Raw genomic sequence first — 22,787 nt, forward strand, 5'->3', positions numbered from 1 at the left:
TTATCCCATTTTGCAGAGTAGAAAACCAAAGGCCAAAGACTCCAAAAATCCATGCTTTTTCCACTACTTTCCTCTTTATCTCAGAGGAAAAAAATTATCCAACGGTATGAAGTAATCACAGTAACAACTTTAAAAGCCTTACTATTAACATAATATGCATCTGATCTTAAACCAACTGCTATAATACTGGTGTCATCTTCATTCAAAGATGAAGATCCTTCTAACATTCAGACGGATTAAGATTACCTAATTAACTGCCAGAACTAGAATCTACATTTTGTTTTAACTTTATTTCCAGTGTTCTATAGGCTACAATACACATCCTCAGTATTGTAAAATGATGTTAATGATATATAATGTTAACAAAACTTAAGTAGGAATGATTTAGATTTCTACAAATACATATCACGAAGAAGGGGAACTTTTATAAATGAAAAAAGGCTTTATTCTGATTCAGTTCCCCAGGGGCTTTAAAGACAGAGACCCACAAATGGCCTTCTTAAACTTTATTTTTTGGTCTAGCTAAAAATAAATGGCTTTGGCAGTGGAGGTTTTCTCCGTTTTTCTGGAAGAAATTTCCGAAATTAATAATGCTATTTAAGTGCTATAACTTTTGTGTTTCTCCCCAAAATATTGCCTTAACAATTCAACTCAGTATTTGCTGAAAGCTGATAGACACAGAATTTAAAACTTTACTTTGAAAATATGATTACTTTTATATTTTGCTCAAAGCCAATTCAGTCGTTTTGTAATAAGCCAACAAATCTTTCATTAAATGACTACACTCATAATAATTTCTTGTAAAGACAGGCTTTTGACTTTGCAAAGGGCTTTCTCATGTCATATATTGTTTGTTAAATTGTAGATCACTTCATTATGGTCTTTAGTCTATTGATCCTTTGGGTTCCTTTAATTCTGTCCAGCTAGATACTTTATGAAATCTCATTCAAGGAGGGGGTCTGGTGTGAGGAGAGGAATCAGACTACAGAAATTCTACTCTACCCTGAGACTAGCCCATCTCTCACGTTGCCTTCTAAGGAAATCTATTTAACATGCACTTCCTTGCCTTTGAACACTATATGACATTTTGCATTCCTCTCATCATTTCATTATACCATGTCTTGTATTATAAATACTCATGCACCAGCACACATACTCATTATGTACATACACACACGCGCGCGCGCACACACACACACACACACACAAACGTGTTTTCCTATATTCCTTCCCACGATGTCAAAGAAGGATGCATTCCAGCACCTTCTGTCTTCTCTTGGTAAAAAACAAAATAACAAAATCTAAAAAGTTCCAAACAGACACCTATGGAGGCGTAGTGATACAGCAGACTGGAAACCAAAAAGGTCTTAAAGCCCCAAAACTCCATTCCCACAACTGGAAAAGAGGGACAGTATTAACTTTGCCTGTATCTCTAGGGGGATTAAATGAAACAATTAATAGGAAATGGCTTTATAAAGAGCCGTAAGTAAAATAGTGCTATTATGCCCCCATTTACTATTTCAGTAATGTTCTAAACCTGGGCCTCCTTTCTGACTTCCCTTTACTTCTGTTAAAATACATCTCTCTTTTCCTAAATGTGGTCTATGCTTTTCATAGAAAACAATACACTTACATAAGTGAAAAGGTCAAACAGTACAAAGCTTACAATGAAATTCCCTTCACTCCTCATACCCTATTCCTTAGAGGCAACCATTTTCATCTCTCCTTTTTTTAAAGCTGTTTGCTTTTAATTCCTATTTCTGAATAAAATGCTTAAGTTGCTATTTTCTGGGTTTTTCCACTTTAGACATCAGTTTCAGAGTTTACAGTGTGGAAGATGCTACTGTAGTTCTGTTACGCCCACCCTCCTTCCCCTCACCCCCCAAACACTTTCCTTCCCCTCATCCTATCAACATAGTGTTGCTATCATTTTTGGCTAAACACCAAACTATACACAGCAACACATAACTGAACCAGAGTATGTCATGATCTTATTTCCTTTCTTCAATTTTCTATTTTTTTCAGAAGTTATTAATTGCCTATCTTTTTCTTTTCCTTGGTTTTCTATGTATGTATCACCAATTCTTCCCCTAAAAATCTCACAAAACTAAATTCTTCTCACCAGGGTGAAAACTCCAACTATATTTTCCTAGAGACATACCACCTAGTGCCTTCTTTCTTCCTGCTCCTATTCACACTGGCTGCTCTTTAGGTCTCCTGCATAGTTGCTTTCCTAGAGCTTTCCTTCCTGTGGGAATTCTTTTCACCATCCTCCCGTGTCAGAGACCCTGTTTCCTGGGTTCTGTATCTCTTTCTTGATTTCCTCCCTCATTCTGAAGAAGCACGTCCTTCAGTAACTTCCCAAGAAAGTATGTAAGGCAGGTGAACATTTTGTGATTTTGCAGATCTCAAAATGAGTTTAGTTTACCCTCACACTTGAATGACAGTTTGCACGTAAAATTGTGGGTTGGAAATCACTTCTCAAAATTTTGAAGCTATTACCCTTTATCTTCTAGCTTTACTGTGGCAAAAAGTCCTCTGCTACTCAAATCCCTATACTTTGTATATTTAGACTCCACCATCCACACCCCACCCCATTCAAGAAGCTTTTAGGAATTTTTATCCCCATTGTTCTGAAATTTTATAACAATTTGCCATCATGCGAATCTTTTTATTACACTGAAATGGGCCTTTCATTATGAAAACACGTATCTTTCCGCACTGGAAAATTTTCTTGTGATATTTAATAATTTCTTCCTTTCTTTTCCTCTATTCTGTTTCTGAAGATCTGTTAGTCAGCTATTGGGTTTCCCTGATTAAGCCTCCAATTGTTTTGCTTTTTCACCTATTTTCTAGCTCTCTTTTTGTTTCAGTATCTGGCCTAGTTCATTTTCTAGCCTGCTTACTAATAAAAAATTTAAAAAAATCTTATTATACTTTAAATTGCAAGAGTTCTTTCTTGTTCTCTTCCTATTCATTTTTACTGCACTTTGTTCTCCCCTCCTTTAATGGATGCAAAATAGTATCTGAGAATTTTAGAGTTGGGTTTTTTTTTTTTTTGGTTGTTTTCTTCAGTAACCTACATTCTTTCTGTTTCTTCTGATTTCTGTCATTTGCTTGACTGTTTTGGGCTCTGTACTTTATGTGAGAACTTCTTCTCAAAAGTGCAATTATCTCTGGCTGTTAAAAGGGAAGCAATAAAAAGCTGTGAGCTCTGTGTGCATGGGTGGGATGTGTTGATTGATGGGCATCGCCTTAAAGTGACTGGGCAGGGAATGTGGCTATTTTGTTTGTGAGCCCTCAAATGTCCATCCCCAGAATACACTCCTCTCATATCCTGCTTAGAACATTCTGAGAGTGTAGTGTGGCAAGGGTGCTGATTATTTAACATACAGACTTTCTTACAGCAGTCACGTTTGCAACAAAACACACCTTAGTCCCATTCTCAGCTATGCCTGGCATCTAGCGTGGTTCAGCTTTTCCAAAGAGTAAATCTCCCATCTTCTGCTGCAATGGTGAAAACCAGTTGCCTGCTTGGGATGGGGATTCAGGTGGGACGGGGAAGAGGAGTAAGGGGTGACGATGTCTAAATATTCCTTGTATAAACTTTCTATCAATTATTCTGTTTTTTGGCTTCTAACAATTCTTGTTTTTCAGTCTCTATGCTTATAGGGACATCTTAGGAATCCAATTCCCAAGTAGTTACTGTAGCCAACAGACAAATCAGTCTGTTTCTTTTTGCTCCTCTTCCTCCTTTGACTTTAGGAAGCAGCTCTGTTGATTCTGCTGAGTCAGTTACTACTTGTCCACTGGATTTCTATATTCCAAAACTCTGCTGGCATCACTGTCTGCCATCATCTCTGTTCTCCCTCTTTTTGTCCATAGTATACCTTTGCTATTCTTTATAGCGGAGTTAACAGAAATATGCATATTCAATTCAATCTGCTATATTTAGCAGAAGGTCTGTCATATGTTTCTAAAGCCTAGGCTTATATAATGGTACAGAACACAAGCTTTAGAGTCAAAGAATTGGATTTGATTCATAACACTTACTATATATGTAACCTTAGAAGCTTCTTAACCTGTCTAAGCCTATGTTTTCTCACCTATAAAATAGGAAAATTAAAAATAACTACCTGATAAGTTGCTGTGAAAATTAAATGTAGAATGTAAGAAAAAATTAATGTAAGAATATAGGTTTTGGAGTCAGGAAGTCCTGGGTTGGAATCCCAGATCTTCCACTTATAAGCTGTCTGACTCTGGCAACTCAAAATCTGTTTCATCTGTATAATGGGGTTAATAATAGTCACTAGCTCCTACAGTGCTGGTATTAACATAAAGTTTATAAAATTCTCCTGAAACGAGTCTCAATTACATTTATATTACTGCTCATACTTCTTATCCTTAGAATTACACATGTACATACATGCCCATCCCATGGCACGGCTGAGTCAAGTCAAATTCCAACTCCTCTGCAAAAGCAATGGGATATACTAGAAAAGGGCAATGGATTAGGAAGCATGAAGTCTGGGAGGGGCCACTGGGCTGGTTTCTCATCTGCAAAATAACAGAATCAGACCAAATGATTTCTAAGGTTCTTTCCAACTCATCTGCCTCTCCCTGACTCCTTTGCTAGACATGATCTGACATGAATATCACAACCCTAATTATCTGATATTATTAATTTTTATAGTGAGTGTCACGTATTTTGCTTTTCTAACTAGGAACTACATGAAAACTAAGATGAGCTACTCCCCCAAACTAATGTAAAGAATAAAGATGTGTTTCAAATAATAATAAATCATAAAACTAGTATGTTTCATGATAAAAGATAAGGCTGGGGATATAAAATCACCTTAAAGAGAAAGAATGAGTTGCAGGCTTGCACACTACAAAGACCTGCAAGGAATTTGACTAAAAGACAAGTAACAGAAGAAGTTAATTGAACCAAGGAAATACCGCAATATGTCAATGAGAAGGTAGGATAGTCAATAATGGAAGCAGGGATGATTTCATCTTTTACTATGATCCCAATAACGTTCACATTACAGAACCATGTCCTGAGATTCCATTCCCACCAAACAACCTTCTGAATATGGTTTGGCTTCCCATAAACATCTGCTGATAGAGAAGACTGCTCTGAATTACCAGCATCTATTTCTTAAACTAATAAAGTGATATGATTTTATACACCAGCATCATATGATTGCACCCCACAAAAAACAATGCTGTGGGGGTGGCCCACCAGGAAGTCTTGGTACATTCTTCCAGATAAAGTAGAGAACAGTGAGGCTTCCTGGAAGACAGATAATCACAGAATTTTTACACATGAAACATCTAAAAACTGTATAGTTCTACAAGAAAGAAATGATCCTTCTTTGATCCCTCTCTGAGGCTAGTTATACTACCTAGCACACAGCAGAACTTGCTAGATAAGTGCTTCTTGATTGCTTCTTAAACTTTCCCTAAAAGTCACTGCTCTTACATAATACAATTTTCCATACCCTATGGCAGTATCAAGGAAATACTTCTTTCTGGATACATGACCAATAGTGTGGTAAGAAAAGGAAGGAAGAAGGAAAGACAGAGCCAGAAAACTGGGAAAGGCTGAAAGGGAGACAAAGCAATATCACACAGAAAGTTTCTTTCACCAAGGATTTCTATAGTTCCTTTGGCCTTGTGACCTATTTTACAGAGCTTTATCTGGATCCAGAGCCAAGAAAGTGTGATCCAACTCCATACTTGCTAATCCATTCTGTGAAAAACTGGCAACTTGAAAGCACTGCCTGAAGCTCTCTGGGCTGAAGCTACAGAGTTTCCAGGAGTAAAGTTATCTAACCATATAGAGGACTCAAATTACCACATTAATCTCTTGATACCAAAAAGAGATATTATCTGTTATTTAAAATCTAAGTGTGGGGGAACACATCATGATGTATGATGTGTAGACATGTAGAAGAATGGCAGATACAAATAACAGTAATCATTTTTATTTGCAAAGCACTTTACAATTTACAAAGTACTTTCACATCTATTATCTAACTCAAGCCTCAAACTAACCCTATGAGGTATGAAGGGATCAGTATCTCCTTTTAGGATAAATTAAGCATTTAGAGAAGTGACTTGCCCTCATTTACAAAACTACTTAATTAGAAACACAAGCCTACATTTTTTTACTCTCAGTTCCAACTTCATTTTTACTATATGATGCCCTTTTGTCATGCAAATTTTGAAGAAAGGCCAAATGACTCATTTACAGCCATAAGAAATGTCCACAGTATTTCCAAGGTCTGCAACATAATATTAATAATATATACTTTTAATATAAATACTTATATTTAGCTTTTCTTCAACCTGAAATGAAAAAAATTATACAAAAATCAACACACAAAATGATTTATGAGGACTTCAAAAAATCTCAATGCCACCATTTTCCCATTCTTAAATTTCCCAAAATTTGCTCATATAACAATAAATTCTGGCTTGCTGATAATTTCACCAACCACTTATGAAACAAAAACACAGTCAGTGAAATTAAGACAATTCCTATACCAAGCCACCATGCAGATTTTTCAAACAAACCTGAAAAGCTGAGGAAACCCTCCTAGAAACCACTCTACCATCTGGGCCATCTGGGAGTCTGTAACCCTGTTGCTTCATTTTCAAGTTCAAGGAGGTGGGCAATGCATTTATGGTATAAAAATTCAAGTTTTCCCAATCCTTAAAATACTGAGACCATTATTCAAGTAAAAAGGAAAAGCCATTATAAAAGGTTTGAAAAGAATTTATCCAGTAATAAAGCTTAAAGAAAACCTTTTCCAAAATGGAATTCTGAGTAAGAGTCGACAGGCCCATAAAAAAATGCAAATATCCAATCTAGTGTTAAGATAATGCTCTCACTAAAGTAGAGCACAGTAGTCCATCTGTAATTGCTTTTCAACTCTAAGAAGGGGGGAAAAACACTTTCACTGAAATCACTGCATTAAAAAATACAACTAGTTTACAAATATAACATTAGTATAAGCCTACTTTAAAATTTACTATGAAATAATTTCAACATAATCACCAAAAGTATGTTTCCTCTGATACCAGTCACATGCCATATAAAGTTAAACGAGTTATCCTGTCAACGCCATGGTAACTGATTCTAAAAATACACTTTTTTTGAAATCAGATTGGTATTTAAACTAAATGTCATGAAATGTTGCATTAAATATGCCAGGATGAAAAGATCAGTTAAATATTAACTTTCCAAACACATCACACAGAAAACACCCCCAGTCACTGAAGAAGACGTTACTGTGTCCAGGAGCACCTCCTCTCTCCCAACACATACACACACAACAAAATGAGATCAAACCTACTGATTTAACATCAATTTTTCAACAAAAATTAAGTGTTTAAAATCACCATATTTTCTAAACTAAAAATGCATAAGCAAACTGCAAATGTGAACAGGTTACATTCTCTAACATATATGAAAAAGGTAAATTTTGTTTTTTTAGATCTGTACCACTTAAAGGCGAAATGTTTACAATACAACCATTTTTCAGAATCCAACAGAAAAGGTTTCCCATTTGAAATGGCAAGCCATTTCTAACATAACTTGGAATTTCAGTATGAGTTCTAAATTTTGAAACAGCTTAGAATAAAATTTGCTAACACTAAAGAGCAAGCAAGCTTTTGGGAAAAATCCAGAATCTGAAGTTTGAATGTTTATATAATGCTTAGTCACTTAAAATAAGAAAGTTTAAATAGAACACAACTGAGGTTAAAATCAAGTTGATGTCTAAAGCCTAAAATCATAAGAACACTGGCATCATGATGGAAAACCAAAGCTTATCTGCCTGCTTTATAAATATCCATGTCCTTTCTTGGATTCAGAAACCCACTTTAACCCATGTTCCCCGGGTTTCTTCCGTCTTCCATCTCACTGAACACCATTGTCGCATTCAGATTACAACCTCTAGCCAAAGGCAGAGATCAAGTAAGTCCCCTGAAGATTTCCAAAACATTAAAGCCTGCAGAAAAGTAGAGGAAATACTTTCGTGCTTGGAGCTGCTGGAATTCCTTCTCTCCTTTTAGAAAAATAAACCTCTTGCTCTGAAGATCATCACTTTTAAGAACAAACATCACTACTATATACAAACACATAACTCAATAATAATTCTATGAAGAATAGTAAAATCCTATAGGTTTGCTAGTACTTTGGCAGGGAAGAAAAAAAGACTATTAAGAACTGTATGCCAAAGGATTTTTTTCCAGAAAGAGAATAGCAATAAGAGACTTAAGAGTTTCCCCTTCCCCTCTTCAAATGTGGATTCCTTAGCACTAACTGAAAGAATACTTTTCAAAAATAACTAGTTGATTCCATTTAACCACAAAGAAAATGTCTCAGCTCCCTTATATTTTTAAAAAACAATCAGTATACTATGGGATACTTTCTGACTCAGTTGCTTATGACAGATACCCTTCTCCCTGATGTTCTAATATTTCGGAAGTCTTTGAATAGAAAGAACAGACAATATTAAAGACACATTTTTGTACATAGTCACTGTTATAAAATGTACAGCCAACAGCCTATCACTGAATTATTTTTTAGCTTAAACACATTTTGCCATAAAAGATAAATCTAACAATTCAGATATTCTAAATATAGACATAACACAAAGGCACAGGCAAAAATACTACAACATGATCACTTCTATGCACACATATCTTTAGATCTCTGTGAAGTATGGCACAAAAAGTAGCACAGTTTTTCATAAACTGTATAATTTGATTGCACTTTTGCTTCATGGTTCACTGTAAAATTCTAAAATTAGTGTTTATGTGCTCACATTATTCACCCTACTGAGAATTCTCTCAAGAGAATAAAACATAGAACATTTGGCTTTCTAAATGACAGTGTTGAAACTTGCAGTGTAGTTATGCTTTGGCATACATAAAAAATAATTTCTAAAACCTTTTAATTTATATTTTACTATTCCCTGTTAGAAGAAATCAATTGCACATGAAGCCTAAATAGCTGGAAATAACCCACAAAGTGACAACAAAATGATGACTTTTTAAAATGCTGACGCTTTTCACACTCAGGTTCAGTCATGCCAGCTGGAAAGAGGTGTTAGATATGGCTTTATTCATTCTAAATCTGAGAACTGTAGTCATTTCCAAGACATTTCAAAAATTGAAAGCAACAGCAATTTGTCTTCATGATCTTAAGTCTTCTAATTCAAAAGCACTTTTGAAAACCATTTCTACAAACTTAGAAGGTATCTGTACGAATAATTTGCATGCTATTGCTTAGAGTCAAAGTATTCTGTCTCAGATTTCCTAGTGAATGAGGAATACTTAGAGATAAAACACACACACACACACACACACACACACACACACACACACACACACAGGGGAACCCCGTAACTGAGCCACTTCAGATACGACATCCATTAAGAGGGCCTTTGCTTCTAACTGTGTAAGGGTCGTTGGCTGTAGTCTGACTTGCACAAGAAGTACACATAGCCCCTGAGAGGCGCTTTAGTCCTCTTTGGAATACACTGTTGGAGAGACTATAAATGACACAGTTGCAGAAACTGTTACTAATAGCAAGCCAGGTGGTCAAGAAGGATGCGAAGCGGTTGCTGTGGCCAGTGGAGCTTTCCAACAAGAAGTAGATGATATATGGCAACCAGAGGATGTAAAATACACTAGTGATTCGAAACAGGACCATGGCATAGCGCTTATCAGGACAGGCCTGCACTTCCCCAGTCTCCCCACTCTGGCTGCTGAAGCGGGCTTGCCTTTCGCTGATTTCTTTTGTGTGCTGTTGACAGATGCGGAAGATGTTGAAATAGGTGAAGCAGACAATAAGGGCTGCTGGGGCATATAACATCATCACGATGAACAGGGTGAAGTAGGAGTCAGTGTGCCAGGATTCCGCACACCACTGAAACACATCTCCATGATATCCAGGTTTGCCCCAGTGGAAAAAGGAAGGCAGGAAGACCAGGGTCGAGTATAGCCAAATCAGGAAAATACACAGGCGTAGTCTCCAGGGTGTAACCAGAGTATTATAGGTTAAAGGTTTAGTAATGGCAATGTATCTATCAATGCTGATACAAGCCAGAGAAGCCATGGAGACGCTCTTCAGAACTGATACTACGAAACCAAATATCTGGCAAGTCAAGGACTCCTCTACTGGAAGGGGGTGATGGAGGAGTGATAAAGAAGGGACCAGGCAGCTCACCCCAACAAAAAGGTCAGCATATGCCATAGTCTGGATAAAATAACTTGTAGTGTGATGGTTCAACAAAGGTGCACAGTGAAATACAAAAATCACAATGATGTTGCCAGAAATAATCAATACAGTTAGAAAGACAATAATCAATACTTCCAAAAGGCAAAAATTGACAGTTTCCAAATAGCCAAATGCCAAGAGGCAAAAAGGGTGGCTGCTCTGATTACCATCCAAGGTGGAGTTCATCTTGAGCTCAGGAGTGATCTGTCACTTCATGCTGCCGCTTGGCTGCTGCCAACAGTTCAAAGAAGCAGCTGCTGTCATTGCGGTCAGCTTTGCATGTGTGTAATAATGCCAGAGGAGCCTTAGTCCCCAAGCTCCTGATGCTGCTGCTCTGGTGCATTGCCTGCAGTGCAATTCCCCTTTAAATCCTTCCTGGAATAAGGAGAGCCAGCAGTAGTTGTCTGGCCAGTCCCAGACGTGGCCATAGCGCCAGGTTCACCATACACATAGCACCAGGGGAGCAACGTAAACTCTGGGGACAACGTCTTCAGGCCAAGTGAGGGTAGGGGGAAAGGGTAGAAGAGAAGGGAAGAAGATTAGGAGCTTCAGCAGGAGTTGTAATGAGTCTCCTCTGAACAGCTGATAGAAGAAAAGGAGAGAGCATTTTACATTTCACATCCAATGCCCTAATCAAAGAACCTGGCTAGCTCAGGCTGGCATCATCCCTCCCACTCCACCCCTACTAGCACCACTATTCATGGCTACCCTCAATAGCACCCCACATAACTGATCTGTACTGTATAGAGGAGCAGCAGCAACATCAAGCTTTCAAGATCAGCATAAAACAAAACCAATCACAGTCAGATTAATTTACCCCCATTTCCTTTCATTTGAGACTTGGGGGAAAAAGGGAATTTGCTTATAATATTTATGAAAACCTTTCACTACAATTACCACTAATAAAAATAGCCAAAATAATTTACTTTCTTCATTGATTCCAATATAATATTTTGCCTCTTTGAAAACATTTCAACAGAATTTGCTGTTTAGTTCAATTTCAGAATGTTACCTGTAATTCTGCATGCTGCAATCCAAACAAAAGCCACAATACATCCTTAACAGAAAGCCTTGCAAAGCAGGAATGTGCTTCAACTCGCGTACTGCAGAACTGAGACACGAAGGGAGGGGATAAAGGAGTAGGAGGGGAAACAGGGAGAAGAGGGGGCTTGGGAAAAAGAAGAAAGGGGGAGGGGAAAGAAAACGCCTGTATGTGCACACACTCCGGAATCTTTAGCAACTAATTGGAATTCATCGTCAGAGAGGTGCCCCCTGATTTCCAGATTGCACAGTGTGGGAATGGCTTGCTATGCCTGCAGTGCCTCATTTGAAAGCTGTTTCCTCGTCTGTCTGGAATCCCCCTTTTAGTAGATAAGCAGAATTCAGGCTGCTAGCAAGGAGAAGGGGCAGGAGCAGAACAGGGTGTCAGGAGTTAGACTGAAACACACTGCCAGAGTGGTAATTCCTATTTTCTCATGGCATTTTCCCAAAGAACAAAGAGCAATATTAAAGAAAGGAAGTATATTAACCTCCTTTAAGTGTATGGCATATGGCAACTGACAATCATAATTCAGCTGCACAAGAAGTTCTAGCTAGAAGGCTATTCACCATTAATTTTGTCTCTCATGATTCACTGAATATTGGCCAAGAAACTTTAAAATCACTTTTTCAAGAGAAAAGTAAAGTATTTCCCATTCTGAATACTACAGAAATAGCACAGAGAAATTACATTGTTCCCATATTTGACACTACCCTATAGTTTTGAGATACATTTCTTGCTTCTAATTTGCTGAGCAGTATACAAGAATACAAACAAAAGATAGAAAAGTAAATGTACCTTCTTCTACTCAGGCATGGATATTACAGGAGGTTTCATGGTACAAATAAGCCTTTGTATCTTAGAATATACAATCTTGTTTCTGCCTATTTAAAACAATGCAAACTGGGATTATATTGTGGTTTTCCTAGTAATGTCATAAATGATGACAATTTTCAGGTAACAGAGTTGGGTGCTATGAAAATGTGTAATTTTAGTATTTAGAAGGATTAATTGAAAGTATCCAGCAGAGTAAAAGACAATAAACAAATGCTATCATTTGAAAGCTTTCCAAGAGGTAGGCAACTGAGTAAAATGTGTGATCCAACTTTCATTTTTAATTCATTTTATACACATGCTTTCTTATTACAGACAAATGGCCACCCATAATCAGAATGCAATGAATTATATTTTAAATCTGAAGCAGCAGCAGTTGTCTGGCCAGTCCCAGACGCGGCCATAGCCCCAAAATAAAAAACCTATTTAACCATAATCCTGACATAATATCTGACAGGTCTTACTGTAATATCTGACAGGTCTTACTGGGAAACAGAGCAAAGTGTGTGGCACAGTAAAAAGACCAATAACATCGAAGGAACAATAATCAGGTTCAAATTCTTGCTCTAAAATAACTTACCCTCTCTTAAGCCTCTGTTTCATCATTTGTAAAATGAGAACAACACTCCGTACTTCACAGGGATTGTGAAAGGGTTGTTGAGAAATAAAGTATATACAAAAGGCTTACCAACACCTAGCACAGAGAGGATATATAACTTTACTTACTTTCTGCTCCTACAACTAAAATAGCCTTCCTAAAGAGCCAGTGTTTTCCTGCCAATCATGTTGAAAATGTTAAGGCTGGGCTCCTCTGAATCCTGAAGGGCCCGCTCTTACTGAGGCTATACAGTTCTAAGTCATACAACAGCTATCTGAATACACTGCTGTCACACATTACTCAAATACATTGAGGCTATGCACATACAAAGCACTGAAGGTAGCTGTTAAGGAATGATGACACGGCGTCAATTATTCCCTCAACACAAATAATTTCTCTGCCTAGGTCTCCAGCCCTGACTTCACTCCTAAGCTCCCTTTTCCATCTACAATTTGCCTGCTAGTTACACATCTTCCACCTAGATGTCCTGTAGAGATTTCAACCACAGCATGTCTAAAATCAAAAACTTCCTACCAAATAAGCCTCCGTATTTTTCCGACATTTTCCCAGGCGCTCCAGTATGAAACTGAGGAATCATCTTGACCACTCTCTCCCTCAAAGCACTGTTCTTAGTCACCAAGTCCTGAAAATATATTTCCACAATAGTTCTCAAATGCATTTCCTCCTTTCAGTTTTTAATACACTTACCATGGAAGATAATTACCACCTAGACTTATAGTTTTGTTCATTTTTCCAATTTTTTCATTTCTGCCTGGTTAAATATCCAAAACGTACATTTTATTATTGTACCCCATTGTTCAAGAAGAGTCAATGGCTCCCTTACTGCCTTTCTAGTCTGATCTCAATTATTTTACTTCCTCCAAATAACTTGCCCTCCAGTCAAATCAGATTACTTCTTATTCTATACACTTGCCATAGACTTTATTTTTAAACGATATTTACTGAGTACCTTAATAAATGCAGAATAAAGGAGTGATTTTCGAGAGTTACTAATGTATTTCAATAAATAGAAAAAGTATTCACCACAGTTAAAAGTCTAGGCTTTTCTACTACTACTTGTGAATTTGGGCATGTAACTTATTCTCTCTGTGGTTTCCCATGTATAAAACAAGACAGTTACGCTGATAAAAACAGACAATACAATGGCTGAAAATTTGAAAGAATTAAAAATTTATTAAATTGCAATAAAACTACAAGCTGTTACATTACTGTCATTAGTACAATAACAGTTATTTCAACTTTGTTTCTATTTTAGTGAAACCAGTCTAGGAGCTAAAATCAAAATATTCATTTAAGAAACTTAAAAAAAAAAAAAAAAGCCCAATAGCCTAATAAATCTAGGCTTTAACCATAACACAGTCTCATTCTAGTGTTCTACACCACTCTAGGAAGACTATAGTTAATATTACAAAGTTTCAAATAGCTAGAAGGAGGTTACTGAATGTTCCCAACACAGAGAAATGATAAATGTTAGAGATGATGGGTATGTGTACAATTACCACGATCTGATCAGTATATACTATATGTATCAAGACATCATTATATACCTTATAAGTATGTACATTATATACTGATTAAAAAATACCATAACAAATAAAATAATGTAGTTTCATGATATATTCTCTCTATATTTACTTTGAAGGCTGAGTAAGTTTCTGTATATATATGACTAAAAGGAAATACATTAAAAATCAACACTATTATTGGACGGTGGGATAACAGTCATTTATAAAAAATCTTTCTTCTTTACAGCTTTCTATATTTTCTGAATTTTCCAATTTCTATATACCCTCAGAACCATATTGATTTAGCAAGATAGAATGATGCTGGGTTGAAGTTCTCTACTTCATGGGGCTCTGTTCCCCTTGTTCTTATGCCATCAGAGCAACACTCCTTCAGTCTTTGGTACTCAATCTAACTCAAAATGGACTCCCAAAACGTCAGTTAAAACCTCTTACAGAACAAGAATATAATTACGAACTTACCGATACTTAAACATTTCATTGCTAGCTAAATATTTTCTGATCTGCAAACACACCAACTTCTATATGGTTCAACCTAATAAAATTAAAACAACTTTAAAAGCCAAAATAATTAAAATAACAAAATGACAGACTTAAAAAGCAGAACAAGAAATGAAATGTACAAAAAAAGGAAAAAACCTGTTCAAATTATATTTCTTTTTCTCCCAACCTATTCAGAGACTTAACTACTTGTAGATGAGAAATGATCTCAGTTCTTCAAATTCCTAAGTTTCACCTTTGGGCATTAGTGTCAACTATCACTTATTATTTAGTAAAAATGAGCTTCACTTTTTGTCCGACATCTTGGCAAGGTTGCAGTGTTCGCCACTGCTCTCCGAGCTTCATGACGCACCCAAGGACTACAAGAAGAAGGAAGACACCAGAAAGTCAGCCAAGAAAGACACAGACCCAGTGAACAAATCTGGGGGCAAGGCCAAAAAGAAGAAATGGTCCAAAGGCAAAGTTGGGGACAAGCTCAATAACTTGTCTTGTTTGACAAAGCTACCTATGACAAACTCTGTAAGGAAATCCCCAACTATAAACTTATAACTCCAGCTGTGGTCTCTAAGAGACTGAAGATTTGAGGTTCCCTGGCCACGGCAGCCTTTCCAGAGCTCCTTAGTAAAGGACTTATTAAACTGGTTTCAAAGCACAAAGCTCAAGTAATTTACACCAGAAATACCAAGGGCAGAGATGCTCCAGCTGCTGGAGATGCATGAACAGGTCCAAGCAACTGTACATTTGGAAAAATAAAACTTTATTAATTAAAAAAAAAATGAGCTTTAAACTGATTATCATATTATAGTGCAGCTGATGTGAGTTTATTTATATAACTGTCATTCCAAAAATGATTTGAGATACTCTGACTCTTCTTTTATTTCTCCCTCTCCCTCATCTCCCACATTCATTCAGTTATCAAGTGAGTGCCAAGGATTCTACCTCTGAAATCCTCTTAAATAGCATCTTTTTCCCCATCCCTTTGCCACCACACCCCAATCCAAGTCGAAATTATCTCTTGCCTAACAGGTCTCGCTGCAATTATTCTTACTCCACTCTAACCCAAATAACGCAGTGATCTTTCTAAGCCTAATAATACAGATAATAAGCAAAAAAATATATAAAAAATATTGTTATTTACACTTAGTATGGAATATGAATTATACTAAGTATTTTCACACATTATCTACGTTAATTCTAACAACTCTACAAATAAAATACGATTACTGTTCCATTTTACAGATAAGGAAACCAAAGCCTATGAATGTTAAAGTGTCCAATTTCAATGGCTAGAATACAGTAGAAGTAGGATCTGAATTAAGACAGTTTGCCTTTAGATGGAAACCACTTTGCATATTGCCTTATAAACTGGAATATATAACCTGCCTGCTTAAAATCCTTCATTGGCTTCTATTGCCCAAAACCTTAAATATGCCTTCTGAAGCTTTCAAAGATCTGCTCCCTATCTACCACCTCTCTGGTCTTATCTTCATTCATACTCTATGAAACTGCCAAGCTTTTCCTCACCCTTGAGCACATGCTGTTACCTGTGACTTTTAAGACCACGTGTGCTATATAGCACCTTATCCCACCCCAACTATCCAACCCCTGGCTAATTTCTGAACAAGAGACCTTTTAGAACACTTAGGTAAGAAATCCTTCATGTCATATGCAGTACAGAAGTATGTATTCTTTCTTCTACAACTCCCATGCAACTTTATGACTGTTTATAGTTAACTGCCTATTTCCTCCATTAGATTGTAGACTTCCTGAAATCAGTGAACAAGTTTATTTTATTTATGGGCATATCCATGAGGCCTACCACAGGGTTGGCACAGGGTAGGCATTCAAAAGGTATTTTTTATTGAATAAACAATGAATGCCCAATAAAACAAAAGGCAATTCTGCTTTTAGGTTGAAAGATCGTTCAAGTAAAACCCCAGTATGGTAACTGTTTAACTCACCTGTAATTATTAAGTCGAGGCATATGAAATTGCCTATTTGTGGGTAAAAAACTGTTGAATAGTAATTTTAACATGGACAAACCAAATATGTTTCCAGTCTTGTAATTCAGGAAACCTTTAGAACTCCCAGCAAGTATGACTTGCGTAAACTCACACGAAGAAAAATAACTTCACAGGGATAAGATACAGGGCTTAAAATTATGTTCACAAGTAATAATTTAGAGGGACCTACTGCAGCAAATGCTGTATGACAGCAGACAATACAGTTCTAACATCCACCAGCCACTATTTTCATGTAGAACAAGACAGCAAGAGTGCTCAGTTGTGAAAAAATGGAATTATGGCCTATTTTGGAGGGCAGGACTCAAACACACTGTCTGATTTTCCAGAATGTCACAAAGCTTAAGGAAAAATCAACAGACTACCTCAGCTACCTCAGAGAAGAGGAAATGAAGTGGCAGAACTGAAACTAGTATCCAGGCTTCCTCCTCCATCGCCAACATTCTTTTTTGCTAAATCGATCTCCTTTTATTGTTGGGTATCCACAGGCAGATTCTTATGATTAAATATTATTCAATTCTTACCTATTACAAACCTACCAGACAAATTATTAATTAAAAAGTAAAACAATCTGCTTACTAATAACATTATAATTGAATAAATTATTTTTTCCAGACTAGCAAAATGTGGCTGGGCCTCCAGGGATTCTTTTCAACAATTAGAAATGTAAATATTGGTTGGCAGGGCACGATGGATCACGCCTGTAATCCCAGCACTTTGGGAGGCCAAGCCGGGCAGATCACAAGGTCAAGAGATCAAGAACATACTGGCCAACATGGTGAAACCCCGTCTCTACTACAAATACAAAAATTAGCTGGGCGTGGTGGTGCATGGCTTTAGTCCCAGCTACTCAGGAGGCTGTGACAGGAGAATCACTTGAACCCGGGAGGTGGAGGTTGCAGTGATCTGAGATCGTGCCACTGCACTCCAGTCTGGCAACAGAGCGTGACTCCGTTTCAAAAAAAAAAAAAGAAAAAAAGAAATGTAAACATTGGTTATATGAGCTTGCTATTAGTTTGCTTCTGGATAAAAGCTTGCTGTTAGTGGCAAAAGATTCTTATCACTGAAGTTGAAACTAGAGAAAATGATGCAAATAAGTTTAAGAAAAGATAAGCAAGGCCAATTGGATAAAGGAAAGAAAAACATCAGAATAGGTTGCTATTTCATTATTCTCTCATTATTAAAATGATCTACTGAAGAAGCAGTTTGTTGTAAATTTTTGCTACTAAGCACTGAATTGCAAGGAGCAAAGCCACCAACACAGAAGGCAAAAAATAACCATCAGAAAGAAGGGACAGAAGAGGATTCTGGAACCTGGAAACAAGAAAGTGCTTTTGCTTCCCCTTCATTTTCAACTCCAACTTATTTGATTCACAAGATCCAAATAGCTGTAAGAATTACAGGCAACTGGAGGTAAGAGAAGCCATGAGAGTCCCTGTGGATTACTTATTAAACTTTCTTCCCTCTGAGTCTGACAAGTTCTACCTAGAGGCCAGGGTTGAGGAGCTCTTAATCAAACACCAGAAGACAAAAGACTACTGGGGTGCTTGGTCTATAAAAATTTATCCCATGAAGCCAAGGGTAGTAGTTCAATATAAGAAGTCTATCATATGTTGATAGATTATGTAATTTACTCCATTAACAAATTAAAGAAAATTAGTAATAGTCCTGAGAAAGCTGATAAAATTCAGTAACATTCCTAATAAAAAATCCAAACCAGGGATAGAAGGAAACCACTTAAATGAAACACAAATTATTATTATTTATTTATTAATTTATTGAGATGTAGTCTCACTCTGTCACCTGGGCTGGAGTGCAGTGGCACTATTTTGGCTCACTGCAACCTCTGCCTCCTGGGTTCAAGCGATTCTCCTGCCTCAGCCTCTGAGTAGCTGGGATTACAGGTGCCCACCACCAGGCCCGGCTAATTCTTGTATTTTCAGTAGAGACGGGGTTTCGCCATGTTGCCCAGGCTGGTCTCGAACTCCTGACCTCAGGTGATCCACCAGCCTCGGTCTTCGAAAGTGCTGGGATTACAGGTGTGAGCCACTGTGCCCGGCCAAACACAAATTGTTTATCAAAAAAAAAAAAAAAAAAGAATATGTTTTCCAAAAGATTGAAAAACTAAAACCATTTTAATTAAATTCAGGAATTAGACGGGGGTGCTAGTTATCACCATCATCATTTAACATTGTCTTAATGCTTTTATAAAATATAAAGACAAAACCAAGAAAATTTAGTAGGCTGTATAAACATTGTAAAAGAGGTGAAACTGTTTTTACTGCTGATATTATTACACGCCTGAAAATCTCAAAAGATGACAATATAAAGTTAGGATAATTAATCAAAATATTAAGAGGCAAATAGAAAAAATGTAAAAATCACTGTCTTTTCTCTATTGTAGCAGTTAGCACCTACAAACGGAAACTGACAAAACCATTCCATCTGCTGTAGTGCAAACCCGCTAATTCTTAGGAACTGGTTTAACAACAAAGCCACAAGATCCCTATGAAGGCAATTCAGAATTCTTGAAGGCAAAAAAACAAAAATAAAAACAAACAAACAAAAAACCTGAATGAACAAAAAGACATACTGTATTCTCACGTGTTGAACTTACACCCTGAACTGGTATGTAAATTAAATGCAATTCAAATAAGAATCTCCACATAACCTTATAGGGCGGTGGTGGTAGTGAGATTGAATAAAAGGTTTTAAGGTTTTTATGGCAGACTAAATTTGCAGAATAGTCAAGTAAGGTATGAAATAGAAAACAAAAAGATTTGCTTTCACAGCTATCAGAAAGAATACAAAGCCTCTTTAATCAAAACAGTGTGGGGACAGGAATATGCAAACAGATAATACAGAGAACAATCTAGAAATCAATCCCAGTATATATGAGAATTTAAAATATGACAAAGATGGTAGTTCTACTGAGTAGGAAAATAGGAGCAGCACAACTGGTTATCCATCTGGAAGAAAGTAAAATCAAACTGCTTTCTCCTGCCACATACAAAAATAAATTCCAGATGGATTAAAGACATAAAAATTAACACATAGAATAAAAATCTTGCAAGAAAACGTTGGAAGCCACATTTACAAAATAGAGAGATAGAAGAGGCCTTAACCAAGAAACAGTTTTCTACATAAAAATTGAAAACGTCTTGTATGGCATAAAACCATAAATAAAATCATTAAAAAATACATGTATAATGCATATGAAAAGGATTAGTAAACATAATATATGGAGAGTGTTTAGAAACTGTTATCTTAAAAAGACTTCATAGATAAATGTACAAAGAACATGAAAAGGTAATTTATAGAAGAGCAAATCATTCACATTTACTGGTAACCAGAGAATTGCAAACTAAATATATGGTAGGCCAGGCGCAGTGGCTCATGCCCGTAATCCCAGAACTTTGGGAGGCCGAAGTGGGAGGATCACGAGGTCAGGAGTTCGAGACCAGCCTAACCAACATGGTGAAATTCAGTCTCTACTAAAAATACAAAAATTAGCCACGCGTGGTGGCGTGCACCTGTAATCCGAGCTACTCAGGAGGCTAAGGGAGGAGAATCATTTGAACCCGTGAGGCAGAGGTTGCAGTGAGCCAAGATCGCATCATTGCACTCCAACTTGGGCAACAGACAGAGTCTTCAAAAAAAAAAAAAAAAAAGCTGGCATCACTTACATCTACTGATAGTAAAAATTAATAACTAATACTGGTTGAGATATGGGGCAGCAGGTACTCTGCTGGTGCAACTATATGCAACTACATTGTTGGCAGAACTGTGAACTGTCACATCTGAGTGCACTGCACAGTATCCGACACATACTTAGTGCTCAAAAAGGTAGCTACTATTATTGTTCTATTATTATTTCCCTTCTAGATCCCTACTGAAATTTAAAAACCTAAAAAGTTTTCACTTTAAAAAGCAAAACAGGAAGAAGAAACTAACTCCATTGCTTACTGAAATAAGAAACACCTTTAAAAGCATACTATGTATTTTATGTGACTAAAAGGTCATTTGTCCTTGGGTTAAAAAGGTATATGGAAAAATTCCCACATGTACCCCATACAAGACAGGCTTGACAACTAATGCAAGACGATAACACAGACATTAATCAGTTTTGTTTGCCAGGTTAATTTTTTTGATCTTCACTCTATGAATCACATCACTCTTTCCTGCTCTAGTCTTTGAAGAAGCTAAGCAAAAAAAAAATCTTGAAAGTAATATTATATGCAAAATTTCAGAACACAAAGCATATTATCTGGCAAAGAAGCCATGTTCAGAATAAATACTTTCTAGAAATTAGTAGGGTGTATATATACATAAATATTTTCTAAATAAGTGTAATATGTACAAATCCTGCTGTGTGCAAGATGTTTAGTTTTATTCGTAAGAGCTAAAATTGGAAAAAATCAAACGTTTGTAATAGCAGATTATATTTTTAAAGTGTAGTTTATTCATATAATGGAATACTCTAAACAACTTTTTTAAAAGACAACAAAAAACAAGCTACTGATACACTCTCAAAATAGAGGAGCAAAAGAAGTGAGATACAAATGAGCACATGCTGTGTGACTGTATAACTGCATTTAAATTAAATTCAAGGATGGGCGCGGTAGCTCACGTCTGTAATCCCAGCACTTTGGGAGGCCAGGGCGGGGGGAATCACCTAAGGTCAGGAATTCGAGACCAGCCTAGCCAACATGGGGATATCCTTTCTCTACTAAAAATACAAAAATTAGGCAGGCTGGGTGGCGTGTGCCTGTAATCCCAGCTACTCAGAGGCTGAGGCAGGAGAATCATTTAATCCAGGAGGCGGAGGCTGCAGCAAGCCGAGATCCTGCAACTGCACTCCAGCCTAGATGACACAGCAAGACTCCATATCCAAAAAAGAAAAAAATTCAAGAACAATCAAAACTAACCTAAGGAGAGAAAAGTCAGAATAATGATGACTCAGGGGTGTAGTAAGGGTATTTATGACTAGAAAGTACATGAATAATTTTGGGGGGTTACAGATATGTTCTTGCTCTTCATAGTGGTCACTGAAGTGTATTTACATGCAAAATGTCATGGAGCTATATACTTTTTAAAAAGTAGCTTATATGCAAACTTTGATAGCTCGGCTGGTAGGGTAGAGGACTGTAAAAAGTACCTTACTGCCCGCAAAAACATTTCAGAGTAAGTTAAAAAATGTCAATTACCATTTCCATACAATGGTAACTCTTAATTCCAGGAAGACAGAAAAGAAAAGCAATACCAACTTACATTAGCTATCACTGTCATTTTTTTAAATTCACAAATATTATGGTGGTTAAATAATTTCTATTTTCTGATCATCTACTAGCAATTTAAATTAATACATATCCATTAAAAAATTTGGGAGCTGGGCGCTGTGGCTCACACTTGTAATCCCAGCACTTTGGGGGGCTGAGGCAGGCGGATCATGAGATCAGGAATTCGAGACCAGCCTGGCCAATATGGTGAAACCCCGTCTCTACTGAAAATAAAAAAATTAGCTGGGAGTGGTGGCGGGTGCCTGTAATCCCACCTACTCAGGAGGCTGAGGCAGGAGAATTGCTTAAACCCAGGAGGCAGAGGTTGCAGTGAGCCGAGATCGCACCACTGCACTCCAGCCAGGGTGACAGAGCTAGACTCTGTCTCAAAAAGAAAAAAAAAATGTAAGTTCAATGTGAAATATAAAGTACACATCACCAGTATATACAAATCAATTAAATGTTTCGTATTTTTTAATAGTCTTTCTTTTATATATAACTACCAGGTTCCTTTTCTATCAATAGATGTCACCACTTTCATGGAACCAGAAAAACAGAATCCATTCAGTTACAGACACTTCATGTCTTATGAATAGTCTTACCAAAAATATTTAGTTTAAAGCAATAAGCTCTTAAGAAATCATTTTTGACCAAACATTTCAAAGGAGTTCAAA

General features: G+C 36.9%; 2 protein-coding genes across 24 annotated transcripts in view; both read right to left on the minus strand.

Annotated features, from left to right (window-relative positions):
* RABGAP1 (RAB GTPase activating protein 1) overlaps positions 1-22,787 on the minus strand; it is a 175,632-nt gene that overhangs the window by 59,363 nt on the left and 93,482 nt on the right. For 2 of the 22 annotated variants that reach the window (XM_045372583.1, XM_045372582.1), the window contains exon 1: positions 11,310-11,383. The exons of 18 other annotated variants lie outside the window; for them this stretch is intronic. Coding sequence is in view for 2 of the 4 variants with exons in the window: in XM_074016626.1 (XP_073872727.1) it covers positions 15,155-15,172 (18 nt within the window). In the remaining 2 variants the exon portion in view is untranslated. Of the gene's footprint in view, positions 1-11,309; positions 11,384-13,936; positions 15,173-22,787 lie in introns of those variants that run through there. 2 more of the 22 variants (XM_074016626.1, XM_074016625.1) reach the window with 2 other exon arrangements.
* On the minus strand, positions 6,881-11,383 carry GPR21 (G protein-coupled receptor 21). 2 transcript variants are annotated; one of them, XM_005580823.5, is made up of 2 exons: positions 11,310-11,383; positions 6,881-10,879 (listed from the first exon to the last, which is right to left on the minus strand). In XM_005580823.5, the coding sequence occupies exon 2, from the start codon at positions 10,481-10,483 to the stop codon at positions 9,434-9,436; it is 1,050 nt and encodes a 349-aa protein (XP_005580880.1). In that variant the 5' UTR covers positions 10,484-10,879; positions 11,310-11,383; the 3' UTR covers positions 6,881-9,433. The 2 variants fall into 2 exon arrangements, with proteins under 2 accessions (XP_005580880.1, XP_073872728.1); XM_074016627.1 differs by having other exon boundaries at positions 8,539-10,785.

The sequence above is a fragment of the Macaca fascicularis genome, chromosome 15 (assembly GCF_037993035.2).
Source record: "Macaca fascicularis isolate 582-1 chromosome 15, T2T-MFA8v1.1".
In the NCBI taxonomy this organism is placed as follows: domain Eukaryota; kingdom Metazoa; phylum Chordata; class Mammalia; order Primates; family Cercopithecidae; genus Macaca; species Macaca fascicularis.